At 43.1% G+C, this 22,329-nt stretch overlaps 1 protein-coding gene across 4 annotated transcripts in view; it reads right to left on the bottom strand.

Moving 5' to 3' along the window:
- The window catches only part of unm_sa34860 (un-named sa34860), a 57,352-nt gene that overhangs the window by 8,898 nt on the left and 26,125 nt on the right, over window positions 1-22,329 (bottom strand). For all 4 annotated transcript variants that reach the window (XM_089020091.1, XM_089020090.1, XM_089020094.1 and 1 more), the window contains 13 exons: window positions 18,799-19,498; window positions 11,398-11,553; window positions 10,148-10,486; window positions 8,224-8,348; window positions 8,058-8,147; window positions 6,805-6,874; window positions 6,534-6,636; window positions 3,679-3,746; window positions 3,197-3,322; window positions 2,860-3,045; window positions 1,712-1,773; window positions 1,366-1,433; window positions 1,084-1,225 (listed from right to left, as the gene is read on the bottom strand). In XM_089020091.1, coding sequence (XP_088876217.1) covers window positions 1,084-1,225; window positions 1,366-1,433; window positions 1,712-1,773; window positions 2,860-3,045; window positions 3,197-3,322; window positions 3,679-3,746; window positions 6,534-6,636; window positions 6,805-6,874; window positions 8,058-8,147; window positions 8,224-8,348; window positions 10,148-10,486; window positions 11,398-11,553; window positions 18,799-19,498 — 2,235 coding nt within the window. The remainder of the gene's footprint in view (window positions 1-1,083; window positions 1,226-1,365; window positions 1,434-1,711; window positions 1,774-2,859; window positions 3,046-3,196; window positions 3,323-3,678; window positions 3,747-6,533; window positions 6,637-6,804; window positions 6,875-8,057; window positions 8,148-8,223; window positions 8,349-10,147; window positions 10,487-11,397; window positions 11,554-18,798; window positions 19,499-22,329) is intronic.

Here is a 22,329-nt window from a genome sequence, read left to right as displayed (position 1 = left end):
GCTAGCTGGTAGCTCGACAGCTAGATAACTAGCTGGATAGAAAGCTAGCTGGCTAGCTAATAGATAGCGAGCTACCTACTAGCTAGCTAGCTTTCTATCTGAGTGTGGCTGCTGCTGCTCACCCACAGAAAAAACGTATCCTGTGACTGTAAAGTGACCTTGAGAGTTTTGAAAAAAAAATAAAAAATAAAAATCCCTTTTGGAAAAGAACAAAAACATTGCCAGAGGTCATGGCCAGCGCTTTATCGGCTCCAAAGCATGAAAAAAAAGGGGAACAGCTTTGGGAATGGCACTCTACGTCATATTTCCAATTCCCGAATAAATTCGTGAATGGCAGTGAATGAGTTAATTAGAACACACAAACACACATGGTGAAATGCTTTAAAATATGCTTCAAAACCAACCGAAACAGCTGATAGGAACACGTTCATAACCTCAAAACTTCAAATGTTTGGGCCCGTTATTCAAGACTGCCCACAAAATACCAATTTGGGAACATGGATGACGATAGTGTGCGTGTGTGTGTGTGCGTGTGTGTGCGTGTGCGTGTGTGTGTGTGTGTGTGTGTGTGTGTGTGTGTAAATGATCAAGCTTTCATTGCTAAGATAGAAGATTGCCTGGCATGATTGCTGAGGCAAAGGCGATTTCAGTCAATGAGAAGTGAAATGAACTTGATGCAGCATTGATGAACACCCCAGGGGGAAATCTCCGGGTGCGATTATCTGAAGGGTTGGCGATGATATTCCTCTTTCAGTTGAGCCGAGGAAGCGCGAGTGAGCGAGATGTGCAATATTTGGCGCCATAGCGCCAAAGGTTCGGTGCCAATTGAGTATTGGAGAGGCCGATGTGAGTACTTCATTGGCCGTCAGGCTACAGGAAGTTGGAGATTCACCCGACAGGATGCGACTCGGTGGGCGACACTACTAACATTTATGTGATTTTGTTGGATTTATTGTGAATGGAGTCGTTGACGAACTTTTAAATGTCACCTTGGACTCTGGGACAGGCAATTTCTTTGACAGGAAAATGAAAACAAAGCGCCGGGCACGAGCCGGCTTTTCAAATTAAAATGCGTGACCTTACCCGTGTGGTGTAAGCAGCTTCGGGGTCGTCCTCCAGAACGCGGGAGAGGCCAAAATCCGACACTTTACACACAAGGTTACTGTTGACCAGGATGTTGCGAGCCGCCAGATCGCGGTGGACATAGCCCATGTCGGACAAGTATCTGCATTCATTAGTGAAAAGGAAATCGGCAGCATTTAGAACAAAGTCATGGGAATTTCTTATCGGCATAAGATGGTGTGTGTGTGCGTGTGTGTGTGTGTGTGCGTGTGTGTGCGCGTGTGTGTGTGTGTGTATGGTCACCTCATGCCAGACGCAATGCCACGCAGCATCCCAACCAGTTGGATAACCGTGAACTGACCATCATTTTTCTGGAAGCGGAATCGGAAAATCAATGTCAGGATCTTCTTATTTCATGAAGACATTTTTCCAGACCAGACTCCCCTCCAACAAGAACGGGGGCAATATGTGCATCCATCCATCCATCCATCCATCCATCCATCCATCCATCCATCCATCCATCCATCCATCCATCCATCCATGCATCCATCCATCCATCCATCCACCCACCCATCCATCCATCCATGTTTTTCTTTTAATTATCCATTCATATTCTCTTCTTTTTCTAACACAAATGTCTTTTTCGTACCTTCAGGAATGTGTCCAGGGATCCATTCTCCATGCATTCCGTGATAATCATCACCGGTTTGCCTATAAAATAAATCAATAAACAAATACATAAAAAATAAGTAAATAAGTACACTAAGTTCGAGTAGTTGATGTCGTATTATATTTTTTGAGACAGTAAATAAGTTGAGCCAGACTCAACAGCGCCTCTGCTGGTTGGTGGAAGTAATGGACAATATACAGGTAACATCCCACTTACGACCGGCTCGACTTACGACCACCCACAGGCCGCCAACGCGTACGACAATTTTGGCCAGCCAGCCAGCATCTCACGCTTGCACAGCAATTGACCGTGTGATGGCACCAGAGGGGGGAGAATCAGAATCAGAAAACCTTTATTCGTCCCACAATGGGGAGTTTGCCAGTCATTTAGCCTTCGAGTCTCTATTCAACATTTTGAATGGATTTCGACTTAGGCCCATTTTGACTTACGACCGTTTGGTCGGAACGGAACTCGGTCGCAAGTCAGATGTTACCTGTATTGGTTTTCACAACACATTTCACAAAGAGACAACAATAGATAAAATTATCAACAATTGTTAGTGCCATCTGTACCATAAACGATTAACTCATTCAACGATTCACTCACTCAATTCTGAAGTATGACGTGGAGCGCCATTCCCAACATTGTTCAGATTTTGGTTTTTCATGCTTGGATGCCGATAAAACAATGGCCAGACCTCTGGATATGTTATTTCCTTTCCAAAAGGGGGCAGCATTTCCCCTTTTTCCATGTTAGCGCTTTGTTCCATCTTCAGCTGTTGTTAAAGGCCATATAAGCCAATATGTATTTTATTGGATTTTGGAAAGCTGCCCTCATTTCATTTATACAACTCCAGACTCATATTATTTAGGAATAAACTCTTTTTTATGATGAAAGAAGAACGTCTAAGGTTTCTAACACTGCATTCCATGTTCATGTAGTACAAAAACTCAATATTCTGTGTGTTAGAACGATTTTAGATGCTATTTTTAACCCAACACTGTGGGTACTGGATTTCGAGTGGCAATGACAAAAACCCTGGCACTGTAGTGGGCGCATTTTTGTATGTGTGGCAGTGAACGAGTTAAGAAAAAAACAACATTTTAGGGAAATATGAAGACACATACTCTTGGTGACCACGCCCTCAAGGCGAATGATATTGGGATGGTTAAACTGCCCCATGATTGACGCCTCCCACAGGAAGTCCCGCCTCTGATGCTCCGTGTATCCCGCTTTCAAGGTCTTGATGGCGACCTGCATCTCCCTTTTCCCGGGCAACCTGAGAGGTCCGCTGCACACCTCACCAAACTCCCCTGAGGCACACAGACAGACAGACTTGACTTGACAGCCCACCTTGACCTGCAAACGTCCGATTCAAAGTTGTAATGTTTAAAAGAATCCAAAGCTGAATGCAATTTCTTCAAATATGCGATCTTACGTGACGTGAAAACAAATACAACTCACCAGCGCCAATGATCCTTTCAATGGAGATGAACGAAACGTCAATCTCTTGGGCAAATTCATGCACTGCCTGGTTCGGGTCTTCATAAGTGAGGGGGTCAATGTAGGTCCGCACTCCAGGGAACTTAACTGCAGACACACATAGAGCATTGTATTTTGGACATCTGCTCTCATTTCAAGCTCATGTAACTCCAACCGAATAAACTCTTTTTTTCTGATGAAAGAAGAGAGTCTCAGGTTTCAAACGTTGTACTGAATGTTTAGGTAGTCCAAAAAGTCAATCTTCTGTGGGTCGTGGAATTTGAAAGTGACAAAAACCCTGGCATTGCAGTGGACACGTTTTTGCACATCGTCTGGCAGTGAATGAGTTCATCGAAATTAAAAAATTCTGAATGGAGATATACCCATTTTCCTTGAACAGTGACCAAACGCAAGGTATAAATCCCCCTTTGATATATTTTGATATAAACGCTAGGTGGCCTTACTGTGCCCGTTATGGAAGTGCATTTTCTCCTCGTCGGGATCTTGCTTCGCTTTACTGTAGCCACACCGCCTAGGACATAGAATCACAATTTCTCTGGATCAATATTGACACATCCGAGTTATCAGATCCAAACATCCTTCCATCTTTCCACTTTGAACATCCTGAACAGGCTCACATAGAATAGAAGGTGCTGTAGCCTATTCCAGATGATCGCCAATCATTCACAAGACAAATATTTAACCACGAGTCAATGTTGGTGTCATTAGCTGGAAAAATCAACACAAATGTACTTTTGAAATCAAAACCAGACAAATTGACACGTTTGATATGCTAATGTATTCATATTAAAGCCGATGTACCGACTGACTGGCAGACAGTCTGGGTGGCCGTTAACATTCAAACTCCTATTTTGTGTGTGCGCATATGTGTGTGTGTGTGTGTATGTATGTGTGTGTTTCATGTCTGCCTGGGGGTGTCTAGATTTCCGGATATGTTGAGTCAGGGGATTTATACATGCCCACCGCCCAGTGGCCACTCGGCCTTCAAACATCCCAAATGAAGGGGGGGGGGGGGGGTTGCCTGGGTGCTTGTGTATGCATGTTAACTCTTGTGGACATGCATCACTGCGTCAAAAAGTGTGTCTACACTTGTGTGTGTTTCTATGTCAACGGAAGTGAGTTTGCAGTCCGGATAGTTAAAATGGGGGAGGGATGGCCTGGGGCTTACAGTAGAATGGGGGCGGTGTGGCCCAAACTCACTTTTTGTCCCGGTCTCTGTCTTTGCCGCTTTGCCACATATGCATCATCCTTGAACACTGACATTTAGAATTTCATGCAGTGGAAATTTAACTTTTCTCTTGTATGATGAGTAATTTTTTGAGAAAAATCTGCAGGTGTCAAAGTCAACAAATTCTGTGGTCAAAGTCAAGGCCCGGGGACCAAATTTGGCCCGCCACCTCATTTTATTGGGACGGCAAAAGCAAATCATGAAAATCCATGATGCTTGCATAAGTCCAAACAAAAATTTCTCATTGTCCCAAGTAAACTATGAAAATTATCGATGAGAAGGTTTCTTCAGCCGTCATCTGTTACTTTTTTGAAGGTGTCGGACGTTTCGTCTCCTATCCAAGAGGCTTCGTCAGCGAACTAAAGTCTTACTGGTCGTATCGGCCCTATTTATATATCCCTAATGTCCAGACATGGCGGTGCCGGACACAGCTACGACAGGTCCCTACTCTCAGGTTGGGGGGAGCAGAGGACCACTCCCTGTGGCCCCACTGATTGTTCCTACATTCCTGACTAACGACTGGCCTGTTTGCCCCACTCCCTCCGGTATCACCACACCTTCAAAAAAGTACAGATGACGGCTGAAGAAACCTTCTCATCGATGGACCACTCCTGTACGACTGACAGCTTACACAGACGTATGAAAATTATCATTTGTTTAAATTTTATTTCTTACAGATCACCTCTCCATGCACAGTTTGTGCATATTCTGGTAACATAATGGAGATTCAGTGGAAATTATATTTTTGAATATACCTTTGTGTTGTCTGGCGCTCGCGGCTTGAGTACGTTGTGATCTATTTACAACATCTACGTTGACAAAAATACTATATGTCATGAACGGGTCAAAATTTGTATTTATTTGTGTATTGGTGTATTGGTTTATCGTGTATCTGTGTATTCATATATTTGTGTATTTATATATACTATATGTATTCATGTATTTATGAAAGGTAATGACTGTAATGACTGCAAATTAGCCACGCTGTCAGGTAGAAAAGCCAATGGCAGAAAATGAGTGTGCCTCAGCATATTGTAGAAGACGAATGGATGTTATTGATGAGTCCGGTGACAGTAAAGCATTGTGACCACAGCAGCTGCTCGACTTGACCTCCACGGTGGATGCGACTGAGGGCTCCAGGTTGTCGCCGTGATGCTGATGGATGTGTCGGCTGCACTGCGTGCGCTCTTTACTAACCCTTTTGTTTTTTTTGTTTTGTTTTTTAATGCACATATGCAACCTCGTTCTACGGTCCTGTTGTCATAGGAAATGGAGGCCGCAAAGGAGACCTGTGACAACGACCTTGCCGTAATCATAACAGAGATCAGTGATTTACATCCAACCGCATGAAGTTGAGCTCTCTACAAATCCCTTGGGAAGCCTTATTTAACCCTTTAACTACCTGCTGCTGGAGGAGGGCTCATTAAGATAGTAAATAAGCTGTTTTAGGCATATGTGATGAGGATATAAGTCTTTTTTTCATTTATAAGCACCTTTCAAAACTCTCAAGGTCACTTTACAATCACAGGATAGGTTTTTCTGTGGGTGAGCAGTGGCAGCCACATGCGCCAGCGTTCACTAAACCCGGAAGTAACTCAATAATAGATAGAAAGCTAGCTAACATATAGCTAATTGCTAGCCAGCCAGATAGCTAGCTAATAGCCAGCGAGATTGCCAGCTAGACAGCTAGTAGATAGCAAAAAATAGCTATCTAGGTAGCTAGCTAGATAGAAAATAGCTAGCTAGCTAGATAGACAGCCGGATAGCCAGATAAATAAAAAGAAGTAAAGAGAGGAAAAAAGAATAAAGTCATTGGTGTGCAAAAAAAGATAATACGTACAAATACATACTAGCTATTGTATTTCAAGAATCGAAGGCACGATTAATGCTCCTCACTGCCACTCCGTACTCAGTATAAATAGTTGCAATACATTGTTAAAAAACAAACAAACAAACAAACAAAATACACTTTTGGGTAAATCCTACAGACTGCTGTTTCCTTTTTCTATGTAATGTCAAACAGTGCCAATCACGTGTACGGAGTGGCCAACTTGATTTTGGCTGCCTTACCGTCCGCTCAGTAGAAATCCAGCCACAGCTGCCAGCAGGACAAGTGCCAAAGTGATGCTCACGGCTACGATGGAAGCTTGGCCGCGTTCGCCGCTTGCTCTTACTGCCAATGGAAAGAGAAAAAAGAGAGCTAAAAACATTCACTTGGACGGCGCTACGGATGCAAAACAGAGCTGCAGTCAAGTACAGGTGGGAGCTTTTTGGATGGCCACGCTTGCCCACTCCAGCTTGCACTCTCACTCCCTCATCCAACACGTCTCTGAGAACTCACAGTAAGGGCTCGTCTGGAATTCAAAACGCCGACTAAAAGCACCGTAACCTGCAGACGTCCTGGCTCTCACCTGGAATTCAAAACAAGGCACATGAACGCCAACGCTGGAGAAATGTAAACAAATTATCATCATCCAACCACACCCTCGATAAATGGAGCCAATAGACTGAAATATTAATGCTAATCATTTTTTGCCACTTTTCTCAGTTCTGCTTTCAAAAAAGGTGCAGTAAATACTGTGCCTATTCATGTATTTATTCATGTATTTATTTATGTATTTAAATGTTTATTTATTTATGTATTTACTTGTGTATGTATTTATTTTTATTTGTATGTATTTATTTATTTATTTGTGTATGTATGTATGTATGTATTTGTGTGCGTGTGTATGTATTTATTTGTGTGTGTGTATGTATGTATGTATGTATGTATGTATGTATGTATATTTATTTATTTCATTATTTACATATCTATTTATTTATCCTTTATTTATTTAGTTTTATTCATTTGTTAATCTATTCATTTATTCACTTATTTATTCATTCGTTTGTTTGTTCATTTATTAATGTATTTTTTATTAACATATTTATTTCCTTATCATTTATTCATTTTTCTGTTTATTTATCATTTATTTAATAATCATGTATTTATTTACCTTTCTATTATTTTATTTAGCATTTATTCATTCGTTCATTTGTTTATCATTTATTCATTTAGGTATGTATTCATTTATTCATTCATTAATGTGTTTATTTATTTATTTATGTGTGGCTGCCCAGTAAATGTCGAGTAATGCTTTAAAAAAATACAATCCAGGCCCTGTCATGAAACTCAATCTGTTAACGATACGGAAACAGACGTCACTTAATCATGTTATAATTTGACTTATATGCTACTCGAACTTGCTTTAAAAGTTTTACAACCAAGAAATAAAGGCCGAAAAGGGATTTTTTCCCCCCTTTATTATTTCTCATGGGAAAGATTAATATGAAGAGTGAAGCAATTGATCAGCCACCTGGAAGAGATTGCCTGCTGTCAGCTTCTTTTGATCGAATTGGACTGAGAACACGCTGACTCCAAACCTTTTCCAAATATCTTTAACTCACATTCTTCGTCCAACACAGTATTATTTCCGAGGGACCATTTGTTTGAGTTAATGTCACTTCAAATAAGGTAAACCTTTGCGTATTTGCTGTCATGTGTCATTATCATCAATGGATCGTCTTGATGGATTTTCAAAGCCTGCGTCCAACCTGGAAGATGTAAACGGAAGAGGGTTTGAGGCTTTCCACCGCCATCTCCGTCTCTCTGGATTTTATAATCGTGTAGCTGGAGTCTTGCTCCTGTTAAGAGAGAAACATTGACCTCTGCACATTTCAACATGTTAAAATCCGTATAGCGTTAGCTTGCTAGCAATACCTTCTGAAAATACTTGATTTCATATTCCAGGATGATCCCGTTGGGTCGGTCCGGTTCTGCCCAGGAAAGCGTGATGCTGCTCTTGCCGGCATGACCTTTTCTCACCACGCTCACCGGGGAAGGTGCTGCAAACAAACACAGCCACTCCATTAAAATACGGCAAAGCTCGAACTGACGTCTGGCAAGCATGTGTCATGGCACCTCGCCTTTGGTCCATTTCAACCATTTGGACTACATTACCGGGGTATAAAGTACAGTGATACCTTGGCTTACGAACTTAATTGGTTCCCAGAAAGCGTGTGTAAGGTGAAAAGTGTGTATTCCAAACATTTAAGTCCCATAGGAAACCATTAAAATGAGAATAATCCATTCCCAGGTCCCTATAAAACAAAATTTTCTACTAAATAAGCCTTAAAACGATACAAAATATGTATACCTTATTTTATGTATAATATAAGTGCTATGGTATTGTAATTAACGAAATAAACTGTACTATATAATAAAGTCGTTTTATTGACCTTTGTGATGGTCGTTGATGGCTTGATGGAATGGAGTCGGAGGAGGTGGGAGGAAAAGTCACAAGGACTCTAGGAAGGAGGGTTAACCTAGCTTTCATAGGTTTATGCCCAGGGACGGACTTCTCTTCCTGTGTAATGAAAGTCTGGTTAGGCATCTTTTTCCAAAAAAAGGCCAGTTTCATCAGCATTAAACACTTGATGAGGACTGTAGCCTTCTTCTTCCATCATCCATACTAGAGGAATAATTCCTTGTAAGCTTTGGCAGCTTTATCTTCAGAACTGGCTGCCTCACCATGACGAATGACACTATGAATCCCTGTAGGTTCTCGAACCATCCGTGGCTAGCCTTGAAATCATCAATGGATGACGAACTTTCAGGCTGCCTCTTGACGATATCCGAGTGAAGTTGCCGTGCTTTCTCGGCGATAATTTTACCTAGTTCCTCATCAATTGTGTTCTGTTTAGCTGGGTTGACAGCTTTTTGCATCTAGTGTCTCAGGGAGCTCTGTGTTATACATCTTGGCATGAGACATCACTCATTGTGGCGCTCCGTGTGTTTCGCGAAAAATAGTTTGTATGCCAAGATGATATCCTCGCAAATTTAACGTTCATAAGGCAAAACGTTTGTTAGCTAAAGCGTTCGTAAGACGAGGTATGACTGCATGTGCATTTTTGTATTCCATCTCCTTTGGGGATGCTTGATTGTTTTCATCCATGTTGAGCCGTTCTAGCCAATGAGAAGGTTTCTAGGCCAAGGCAGCTCAGCTACAATTTTGGCATTAAGTCGCGCGAGAGTCTAATGAAACTATTCGGTTAAATCTTGAACAATACAATACATGTTGGCAGAGACGAGCGGAACTGCAACTCTGTCAATCTGTCGCGGAGCTGAGGGAAACGCAACGCTGGGAAATAGTGTTAGCGACGCTAGGAGGCTACTTCCTGGTTCACGCAGGGAGACGAAAGAACATATAGAAACACCCCTATTACAATTTTTTAAAATAACCTGTGTACCTGTGCATGCCTTGAATAGCAATTGCACCCGTCGTCGAAGAGCGGCGATTTCGCCCGTCAAATGTAATCTGGTGTAATCCCTAAAATCCAATTGGTTAACTCTAATCCCGCTACAACTCCGATGAACTCAAAGTGAGCTCTGCAATTCGGGTGTAATCCCCTTCAGACTGCTGACAGTTACGGTGATAGCGGGGGTCAAGAGGTCTGTCGCTTTTCAGGACTGTCAGACAACCATCTGTCTCTTCCCTCCCCCGACCGAGCGATTGTTCCACGAAAGCTTGCATGCACGCTAAACGCTGGACCATCGGGCCGGGCAGTAATGTGGTCATCTGCCATTTTTTACGTATACTAGTGGACGCATAGAGATCCAAAAGGGACTTTGTAGATATGCGTACCAGCTTGATTGGTGGTCACGTTAAGTGACACATACCGCTTGGCGCGGTCTTTGGCCAGATCCGACACGCCATTGACGGCCTCCAGGAGAAAACTGTAGTTGGTGTGCGATTGCAGGTCGCCCACCATCACCGAAGTGTTGGCCAGGCCGGCCTGACGAGGCAGAAAGCGCACGTTTGGTCCGCACTCTTCCGAGCCGCTTCCGTCTGGCAAGACTTGTCGGCAAAGGACGTTGTAACGGATGTCCTTCCTGCCTCCGGACTCCATGGGGACAGACCACTCCAGGAAGACGCTGGTCTCGTTGACGTTGGAGATGGCGTTGCGCGGCGCTGACGGTGGCCCTAAGAGTCACATGGGTAAGTGACTTCATTGGGAAATATGCCTGAGATGTGATCGATAATATTTTTAATGCTTTTGATTCACTCAAAATAAAGGTTGGTTGTTCTGGTAAGGCCTTTACCGTTCTTTTTCACACAGGGCAAAAAGTGCAGTTTTTTGGCCATTTGTTAGTAGAAAAGAAAAATCAATTTTCAGCAGTGGCGGGCAGTCGGGGCTGTAAGGATTTCTCTGCTGGCCTAAAAATATCTGAATCACAGATTGATACAAATTATATTTTGCCCATTCATCCTTATGAAATAATTCCAAACTGTCTTTCAGTTTCCTTGTATTATTTTTCCCATCTTGTGCTGCCTCCAGACGTGTGTTTTCGTACTTAAGCTTTAACCAATGACATTTCAGCAATCATTTGTCAGCTGGAAATGTCAGAGTTTTCGCAAACTATGATTGGCGAGTGACTAGCCAATCATAGTATCACTAGCCGTGAGTGACGAGAGCATACTGGCCAGAGCTAGCACACTGTATCTGTAGCGAGCTGCAGAAGCAAATAGATTGTTGTGTTGATTTAATAGCGGTTTTGTCAAGCCACAATGGCTGAAGGAGGGGAAGAAATGGATTTGGTTGCAGATCTACTCTTAACGTAAAGACGGACTTTCCAAGAAAAAATGGACATCATGAAGAAAGGTCGGTCAGTTTTTTCCTGGCTAATGGTACCCTCAAGTGGACTTATAGAAAATCACACCACACTTTTTTTTAAGTCTGGACTGATTGAGATGTAGCACTACTGAAGGCCTAGCGATGAAATCCACAGCCCGCCACTGATTTTCAGCATCTACAATCGTGTGTGTCTTCAAGTTTTTTTTTTTCTTCAATGGGAACAAATCAAATGTCAATGTGTGTCAAAGTTCAATCTCACGTGTGCAGGCCATATTGGGAGGATCAGAGTCCAACTTGTAATATCCTTCTTCACAGCCGCATGAAGTCGCTCCGGCGTTGCGGGCCACGCTGTGGGGTGGACATTTACTGCAGAGCATGGACTCCAACAGCGAGCGGTAAAAGCCCACTTTGCAAGCTGAAACACAAGAAAAGAGATGATGCAAAGGTTAAAACAGGACATACACAATTTCCCGGAGAGATTTGATGTTAGCACAGAATCCACTTGCTGAAATAAAAGAGAAAAAAAAAAAAACATTTGCTGTTCTGTCGGAATGCCTCAAGGGATCTTCTCATATTTCACCCAGGTTCAATTTTGGGGGTTTTCCTTGTGTTGGACACAGAAGGCCCCACAGATGTTGACATTCAAGCATCCTTTCAGCGAGTCAATTTGGCACAATACATGGATTGCGCAAGATTCGGTGGGCTGTGACAATGTGAACGGATTGTGTACAAACGGCTGCTGGTGCCGCTGGTGCCGCTGCTACTCCGCCTGGCCGTCTCCTCTGGTTTGTCGGCCATTAAGATTTGGCGCGTGTCAAGGTTTGCAAGGTGGTGGTGGTTGTGGGTGGACCCCAAAAAAAGCAAGCAGGAGCGAGGAGCAGCGTGTATTTAACAAATTCTATTCAATTCGGCAGGAACAAAATCTCAAATAATGGGGGCATCAGAGCAAAAGGTCCAAAGTAGCAAACAAAACCATGACAAGACGAAACAAACCTGACAGGGTGAAACAAATAATGACCCGACGCTGAACGGTCGTGCCGGGAGTCCTTTTAACTGCCACTGATTAAAACAATCAATGCCCTACAGTGCCACCTGTTGGTCACAAACCAAAACGTTATAGTACAGGTAACACGTCACATGACAGAAGGCAAAAAAAAAAAAAATAAAAACAAAGATGCCCTCTCCCCCAACATAAACGGGTGTCAGGGACGGAATGCTAACACGGCAGAATGCATCAGCGACTTCTATCCTGGCAGCTGACTTATCGCCGCGACTTGCTCTCCCTCGCGTTGCCGCTGCTCGCAGACAGATACAAATCGACGCTTGGGATAATGGAGCTTCCATGGAGGGCGGGGAAGGGCTTGTCCAGCTTTAAGGATCTGTGCTACGTCGCCCCTTTTGTTTCTTATTGGAACGCTTTGGCAGCGCTTTCAGAGCACAACGGTGATTAATAACTACATTAAGCGTAGATAAAACCAAAGAAAAAAAAGAGAAAGGAGGGAGATAAAGGCGGGCGGGGGGAGAAGGAAATGCGGGACAAAGGAGATGGGCAAGATTTGTGTGAGAGTGAGTCACCTTGATGGAACCTTGGCCACTTGTCATGGAACGTTAGGCCTGAAAATTTCTCTTTCTGACAACCACCACCAAGTTTAGCAGAACTCACATGGGCATACAAACATGGCAATATTTAAATGACCACAACATCCTTTTCATGTCACCGATTATTTACGAATTGTGCCTTTTAGCAAGCGATGCCAAATTGGGTCGGGGGGGTCGGCGCTTGTTTGTCGACAACCAGCAGCGGGTTTGTTGATTCAGCTTCAGCCACTTTGTTTGATAGGCTAATGGAGAACATGAGCCATCCCAGTCAGGACAACTACCCTTGGCACCACCACCACACTATAAATTCAAGAAACTGTCACATAAACTACAATCAAATAAATAAATGGAGACATGAATAAATAAATAAAACAAAAGAACAAATAACCAACCAAATAAATAAATAAATAAATAACCAAATAAACAAATACCCATCCAAATAAATAAATAAACTAATAAATAAATGAATGCACAAATAAATAAATAAATAAATAAATAAACAACCACCTAAATAAATAAATAAATAAATAAATAACCACCTAAATAAATAAATAACCACATAAACAAACAAATAAATAAATAAATAAAAAAATACCTACCTACCTACATACACACTTAAATACTGGTTTATAAAGCGCTTTAACAATAGCTGAAGCTGGAAAAAAACGTTGACATGGGGAAAAAAGGAAAATGCTGGCACCTTGTGGAAAATAAAAACATTGCCAGAGGCCATGGCCAGCGCTGTATCGCCACCCAAGCATGAAAATAAAAACAAAACCCGAACAAATTCAGGAATGACGTTCTACGTCATATTTTCAATTCCCGAATAAATGTGTGAATAGCAGTGGAGGAGTTAATACGTCATAGTAAATTCCCGTGGGAGACACGTTAGCATGACATCAGTGCCGGAAACAAAAAACATGTACATGATATTGGACATACACAAAATTTACGTTGAACTATCTATTACGTGTTGCACGTTTGCATTCCTGTTCAATTCATCAAATGAAAACTTGCCTTGCCCTTGGCCAAGATGCCCTTTTGATGCCACGCAGCTTTTAAAACATAGAACAAAGGCTAATTGGTCATTAATATGCACTACACGCTAATGCGTCATTTGTGTGTCTGTGTGTGCCTAATGCACAATTAATATGCCTGGCACACAACGGCGTCCCGGGCAATTAAGGATCCGTCGGCGTCCTACGACGGCCGCTTAATGAGCATCCTCTACACCTGAAGACATCACTTGGAAGTTCAGAAAATGTCTTTTAGGTGGGACAAGGGGGTGTTTGGACATCACTAAGAATGGTCAGTCAGTTAGTTCCTGGCTAATTATACCCTTTAGTGGACTAGTAGTAAATCACAGCATATTTTTTCAGTCTGGATGGATTCAGACGTAGCACTACTGAAGGCCTAGCGACGAAATCCACGGCGCGCCAATGCATAAACTAGTCAGGAAACAAAGTAAATATCCTCTTCCCGTATTTGTCCTGCAATAAGATGCTAGCCAACGAAACACAAAATGAATAAAAGGACATATATGATTGTTTATTAGTTCTTATTGAGTACATGTTTTGTGTATTATTATTATTCATTGACCGTTTGTCTATGTGCCAATGGTAACGTAGTAACGTCCAATGATCCTCTCTGTCATCTCAACAATTGGTGAACAAGCGGGGGAAAAAAATGACAAAGGCCAAGCAAAAAGGTCACAATTGCTTCCCAAGCGAAACCAATTTAGTGGACCAGTGAAGCTCGAGCTGGCAAAGATTGGACATTAGCAGTACATCGCACCCATAAATCAGACAGTTCGCCGCTCGTGGCTGAGGAAGTATCAGGCTAAAAAAAATAAATCAAGCAAATGTAAATAGGTATGGGATAAAATATTTATAGGATGCCTACTAGCATTTAGCTAAGGGGGGCAAAAAAATCAAGATAATGGCTCTCAAAGGACCACCACGTGAGCTCGGGTCGGGACCTTGGTGCGATCAAGCTACTCTGGAGAAATCATCTCAGAGAGGGAAACACAATCAATGCTGTCACCCCCACCTCACTTTTCACAATCCGCCATCTTTATCCAAGGCGTGCTCATGTCGGTATGCGGTCATTATCAACATGCATATTGATAGATGAGGCAGTCTGACTCGGGATGCAATGAGATAATCAGGAAGTTGTTATGGACATATCAGGCCCCCACCCCCTCCCAAAAATAAATAAAAGCAAAGAAATTATGCCAACCAATCGCCAATTGCCTGTCGGCCATATTTTTGGAGACCCCCACCCAGACCCTGCAATCCAGACTACCTTGGGAAAACCTGATTTTCCTCATGGAAACATCTCAACATAGCAGCACCATGTAGGGTGGTGGGTACCATGAGGTCTGATGAGTTTCTCTGCAATCCGACCAGAGTTTCTTCCTTTTCTCCACTGGCTCCCTCAATTCAATTCAATGGTGATTTTACTTCTCATCTTCCAGCCCAAAATTCATTGCTGGAGTTTGGGACGAGCAAAGTTAATCTCAATGTCCTACCCATACTTCATGTCTCTCTTCATCCATCTGCCCACTTGGGTCCTCGGTGGCCGTCGCCGCCACAAATAACAATCATCTATCTTTTTGTCTATTTGGCACTATCTGGCAGCCTGCGCTGAGAAATCTTGCATTTCTCCTCCATCCATTTCTTGTCACTTCTCTCTTTTTTATTTTGTTGTATCTATCTGTCCATCTATAAACCCGCCGCACGTTGTTTGCAGTCTAACAGCCTGCCCCCCCCCCCCCCCCCCCCCCTCAGCCCCACCCATACTCGTCTGGCAGTTCTGACGAATGCCGCAGGCTCCGACCAATTATCCCGGATAAAGTTGTGCCAACATGATCCCTTTCAGTCTCGTCTGCTGTCACCCCACGCGACAACGAGCAAGTATCAAAACACGATTCGTATGTGAATATATTGACTTCCTTGTCCTTTTGCAGTCGTTGCTTTAATTTCAACTGTTATGTGACAGCTTTGGTAAAAACAAAACAAACAAAATAGAGTAGCTGCAGACCCTCGACATTAGTCATTACAGTGAAAAGGGGAAAAAATAAGAATCGAGATGAAATAAATAAATACATAAATAAATAAATAAATACATAAATAACACAAAATAAAAGAATAAATTAAAACAAATAAACACAAAATAAATAAATAAATACAGAAATTAAAGCAAATACATATATACAAAATAAATGAATAAATAAACAAATAAAGACACAAACAAATAAATAAATACACAAAAAACAAATAAATGCAAAAAATAAATTAAAACAAAAAAAATTAAAATAAAGATGAAATAAATAAAAAATAAATAAATACATGAATTAAAACAATAAAAATAAATAAACAAAATAAATGTAAAATAAATACAAACATACTTTAAAACAAAAAAATGAAAAGACAAAATAAATACGTAATTTAAAACAATGAAATAAATAAGCACAAAACAACAAAATAAATAAATACATCTAGGTTTTACAATGGCAAGAGCTGCAATGGATATTTTCAAAAGTTGGCCATTTGAGAGACATCTTTCTGTTGTCTTTTCTCAACTTTGGCAGAGTGCAAATCCAGCAAATTGACATCTTTGCAATGATGCATTTCCGTGCAAATGTGTGATGACTGCGTCCGCGACAATAGCCTTCGTTGCTTGCTACATTGTGCTCCAAAAGCACTTAAGCCGAGCGGCTAGACCGTATTCTAATCCAAGTGATTGTTTTGTCATGTAGGAAACGGGGGTACTGCTGTCTGCGTGGTGGCTTGAAAGAAAGAAAAAGCAGAGGGAGGAGGTGAGCAATCGGCAGACAATAAATGATTGACAGCGACATGGAGATAAACAGCCAGCAAATGGAAGAGAAAAGACACGAGGGGAGATTGGAACAACTCAAATCAAGATTCATTAGAAAGACTGCGTTAAATCAGGCTCCTCCGTTAGCCGCCGTGCGACATTGTCTCGGATGGTGTTGCACTTTGACCTGAAACCATTCCCACTTAGCGCGTTTAAAACAGGTGCTGATTGGTCCTAACGCGGCAATAATGCGCCATTGTATTCTTTTCAGATCGCCGCTTGTCTTTTCGAAGCGCAAAGAAGGACTCCACAAAGTGAATGCAGAACCTCAAATGCCTTCTCACCTCATGCACTGCAAGACGGGCCAAAATGTGCCAGGGTTTTTGTCAATTTCACTCAAATTCCTGGACCCACACAGGATTGACTTTTAGGACTACATAAACATTCTATGCAGTGTAACAAACCTTGGACTCTCTTCTTTCATTAGATAAAAAGTGTTAATTCCTAAATGATATGGGTCTGGAGTTATATGAGCATGAAATGAGGGCGGCTGTCCAAAATACAATGCCATACATGCATATCGGTTGATATAGCGCTTGAACAACAGCTGAAGCTGGAACAAGGCACTAACATGGAAAAAAAAGGTAATGCTGCCCCCTTGTGGAAAAGAAAAATATTGCCAGAGGCCATGGCTAGCGCTTTATCAGAACCCAAGCATGAAAAAACCAAACCCGAACAAAGTCAGGAATGGCGCTCCATGTCCTATTTTCAATCCCGACTCAATTGATGAATGGCAGTGAATGAGTTGATCAACATGAAAGCCGCTTTCCTTCATTCTTTTTCTCAAGTCCTCACAAAATGGTTGACCAAAACACCAATTAGATCTCAAGCTGAAAAGGGTGAAAATATGGATTTTTTTTCCCCCTCATCCAAACTTTTCAAATGACTGGCAGTGACAACCTCATTAGCATGCGGAAATGTAAAAACGACTGACGCTTCGTTAATTGCTACAGGAGTCGCGTTTATTCTTTTTTTTTTTTAAACTGGTGAGTGGTGAGATATTTTATCGGGAAAAAGAATGTTGAACAAGCAGTAATAATTCGCGTTTTGCATGGAGGAGGGCGCGCTCGCTAACTGACTAGCTCATCGACCTCACGGTGCAGAAATGCAGGGTTTGATTCCGGCTCCCTGTTTGCATTATTGTCTGTGTGGCTTTTCTCCGGGCACTCCGGTTTCCTCCCACATTACATTATGCATGGCAGACTGATAGAAGACCAAACATTGTCTGAAGATGGGATTGCCAGTGCAAATTGTCAGTTGTCGACGTTTGTCATGCGATTGGCTGGCAATTGTATTTTATTGTTGTTTGACTTCAAGATGGCGTCTTTTCATGCCAGAAGGAGAATTTCTCCTTGAGGCTCAGACAGAAACTCGTCGTCACTTGCTGTCAGAAATCAAACTTTGATATTTGCGGCGGCTTTAGGAGATGTCGAATCTACAAGTCTCTTCGAGTAACTCCCCTTTTGGTCCCATGACGAGGTTTATATCGTCAGATGTGGTTAACGCTCGCGTGTGGCGATTCATCACGAGAGGAAAAGAAAGCAAGGGGAAGTTTGGGACTGGATAGTTATTCCTGCCACTTTTCTGGGCCAGGGCGCAACGGAAAAGCACACGTGCTAAATGCTCCGCGGCGCGCGGCTGACCCCTACGTTGCTTGGGGACAATGAAACAACAAAGTGGACCGGCGGGGTGGTGGCTAAATACAAAGACAAATAAATAAATAGTATACCAACACATAAATAAATACATTCATTTAAAGACATATCTGCCAGTGTGGGGAGGTCTCAAATTGAAAAAGATTGAACAAAAAAAAGAATAGCTGTGAGATTGGTGTGCATGCATGGCTCCTAAATGATCACTGAAGAAAAAGAAAAAAACAATGCTAGGCCCACAAGAGCGACGATGGCGCAGAGACGCTCTTGTTCAAATAAGCACAGGAGAAAACAAGAGGGGACAGGGCGCACACGGGACCGTCGGTAGACACCGCAGGCGGGAATGTTTGGGCTCGCGGCTTAGCAAAAAAGGCCAATGTACGAGAGCAGCAGAGCGCTACAAGTCTCAGAGGGGAAGAGGAGGGAAAAAAAATGGCTCCACTAAGCCAAGAAAAAGCAAAGGCACTCAGTGGGGAAAGAACAAAAATAAAAAATAAAGACAAAGGCTCCGCAAATTGTTTTCAGCTCACCTCGACAGGATCCAAGGATCTCTTCAAATCCCGGCTTGCACGCGCACTTCCCGATGGGAACCAGCCATTCCCCCTCGGAGCTGCAATGCATCCTGGGAGGCTCATCTAAAGGCAGCGAATTGTTGATGCAGCGACCCACCACCTCCACCAGCTGCGAGGCTTCCCATCCCGGGATGGTGTCGGCAAACTGGGCCAGGCTCTTGACCAGAAGCGGGCAACGTTTGTAGAAAACCCGAACGGAAACCAGAGCGATGCAGGCTCCCAAATCCTGAAAAGCCAAGAAGAAGCCCTTCCGGCTCAGGGGGCCTAAATGGCGGACTTCCGTGTTGAGCTTCATCACCCGATCCCCGAGGTCAAGCTCGGTGAAGCTCTCGTCGGCGGCGATGGTGTCGATTTTGATGTAGTGGCTCTCCTTCAAGGCTCGCTCTTCCTCTGGCGTGATCCCGCCGCCGTCCTCCCATTCGCCGCCGTCCGTTTGGTAGTAGTACATGTTGAAGGTCTCCTTGCAGGTTCCCACGCCGCCGGGGAGGCTGTTGCAGTCTCTCAGGGTGAACTTCAGCTCAATGTAAACCCGCTGAGCCCCCTCCGTCAGGATCCAGTTGGTGTGAAGCCAGTTGTTTTGGTTCTGCTCCATGACCCGACACACTTGGTAGGTGTGGATGGGGGCGTAGTCTTCATCCACTTCCCCGATTTCTTCCCACTGGTGCAAGAAAAGGAGAGAATGAACAAACAAACGTTCAATTGGAGTAGTCTAGGAACATATCATCGATAGATGGAAACTAAACTAAAGTCTCCATTGTTTAAAACTCGGGTGTCAAAGTCAAGGCCCGGGAGCCAAATCTGGCCCGCCACTTCATTTTATTCGGCCCGCGAAAGCAAATCAAGCAGTTTAAGTGCCATGATGCTTGCTAAGGTCCCAACCAAAATGTCAAATTGTTCCATGTAAACTACAATAATAGTCATTATTGGCTAACTATTAGCTTAATAGCTATCTGACTGGTTAGCTGGCTATCTTTTAGCTATCTACTAGCTAGCTAGCTAGCTAGCTTTATATCTATTTGAGTTTCTTCTGGGTTGAGTGAACGCTGGCGCGTGCGGCTGCTGCTGCTGCTGATCACCCACAGAAAAACGTATCCTGCGACTGTAAAGTGACCTTGACAGTTTTGAAAGGCGCTTAAAAATGAAATGTATTATTATGATGATGATATTCTTGACTTCAGATTTGAAAACTTTATTATTTATGTTATTCATGAATTTGTTGCGCGTTGTGGATGCAAGATGTGGAGGAGGTGAAACATCCCCCTTTTCCCAAACGAATAACGGCCCTCAAGAGCAAATAGTAACTACAATGTGGCCCGCGGCAAAAAAAAAAAAAAAAAAAAAAAAAAGAGTTTGACACCCCTGGTTGAAGTCATCTTGTTTTTTGTCTCTCCCCTTCAGGTACAGTATTTATCATCAACGGGGGGCGGAGTTCTTGTCAGGAAAAAAAATGAATCAGTGTGTAGCATGTCATCGATTAGTCTTGTGGAGTCGTAGTCTCGTCCTCCCTGACGTGTGTGTTCTGTGGGTTTCAATGCAAATGATTGGCAGCATGCGTGTGTGTGTGTGTGTGTGTGTGTGTGTGTGCGTGTGCGTGTGTGTGTGTTCGACAACAGTATTAATTCCTAATTCCTTCTTCATCTCTCCTGGGACGTGGCTATTATCTGCATCGCTAGCAACCTCCCATGGCTAAAACAGGTGCTTTATCATGTCGGCGTAATATGGCCAGAGGGACCAGACTATGATCTGGTGTTCTAACTTAATAGGCCATATTAATCATCCTTTCCACGGTTGTTGTACACAAACTTGTGCCTTTGTCTTTTTTTCCTCCCCCGTGTCCCTCTACTTCAGTCTTCTGATTACTTTTCACCCCCCTCCCCCGCCATTTTTCTGCGTTTTGTTTAGGTCATACTCATCGACGTCGCTGAGCATCGCTTAGGGATCGCTCACAGTGAATTTTCTTGCATTTTTATTAAAGTGGGGTGGCGGTGCAGGGTCATTATTAATTGGTCGATATTTCCAGACGTAATGCCTCGCTTTTATGCATCGTGATGCGTACATCGTTGATGTAAGTGGGCTTGTGTTAGACTTGCAGCCCACTCTGAGACATTAAGCTCCTTAGTTGTTCGATGGCACACATTCTGTAGCCTTCACTGAGCTTCACACGGCTTAGCGGGCGCACACACACATCAACATATAGTAACCCCTACAATTCTGCACCATGGCAAAGCTACCTGGGAAAAAAAAACGACATATGCTCCAATTGAAGATTTATTTAAGAATATGACAGGCGAATGAACGTGTGGCATCTGGGTGACAAAAAAACGGATGACAAGAGGTCTTCTGGATTACCTGCATGTGTGAGATCTGGATACATGTATGGTGGCAATCAAAAATAAGCAATCAATAAATACAGACAAGGCAGACATAAAATGCACGCAATAAGTAGTTTGCATTCCTCCCGCGGGATAAAAATATACCTCAAGTAAAAAAAAAAAGAATATGCGTAATAAAATGTTGACCTCGCTGTCCCAACATCCTGATCGTCTGATTACGCTTCAGTCAACTCCCTGAAGGCATCAAGAGAACAGATTTCTCTTCTCCGTCTGAATTGCGCCATTGTTCTGAAGCGCTGGCAAAATAACGGCGAGGTTTGATCACCGCTCAGCCCGGATTTCACCTCCTCATGCTGCGGCCGCTAGCCCGTCCTTATCGCCCGCGTGCAAACACTGCAGCGTCCCGGTGGCCAACCCCCCTGCGGCTCCTCATTAGGGTGTGTGTGTGCATGTGTGTGTTTTGCAGCCCTGCTTGCGTTTGTCACATCAGGCAGCGAAAAGCGCTCTGCCCAGTGGCCTCCCGCCACCGCCAAGCTGCCTCCAACTTATTACGGCTGACCGCCATGACACCGTCATCAGAACAGCGGCACCCACTTTTTATCCATAAAATGGGAACGCCCTCCCACTTTTTTGTCCTACTTTTGCACCAGGCTGGCACGGCTCCGTCTCTCGCTATCATTATTTTCCAAGCGCGTACGTGTCCTCCATTATTGCACAGCGTCAAAGCACAGCGTTGCTTTCCGGCCGCTTTCCAATTTATGCTAGGTGTCATTCCGTAAAAAGCCGTCATCGGATCTCAGTCGCCATCGCATTTTACATTCTTCATTTAAATGAAAAGCGGCTTGGAATTGAAGTGGATTTACGTGGGACAGGAGATGTGAGACAATCTCAATGGATGCTACAGCTTTGTGTTTGCTTTCAACATTTAGCTCGATTCTCTCCTCTTTTAGCTAGAACTGCTTCATGCCACAGAGAGGGTACAGCAAGTGCTGAAGAATAAATGACTGTCTGTGTCTTTGTGTTGTCATTATATTTGTTATTTTGTTGTTGTTTTGACTCCAAGATGGCGCCATAACGAAAGGGTGGCAATCATTTTGCTCGTGGAATCGTGCGAAAGAAAATGTGACAATAAAAGGATGGTAAATGCGGGTGATGA

Source organism: Hippocampus bargibanti, linkage group LG18, assembly GCF_051943395.1.
Source record: "Hippocampus bargibanti isolate YZ-2025 linkage group LG18, ASM5194339v1, whole genome shotgun sequence".
In the NCBI taxonomy this organism is placed as follows: domain Eukaryota; kingdom Metazoa; phylum Chordata; class Actinopteri; order Syngnathiformes; family Syngnathidae; genus Hippocampus; species Hippocampus bargibanti.
The sequence above is the reverse complement of the archived record's forward strand: the minus strand, read 5'-3'. Positions and strand labels throughout refer to the sequence as shown.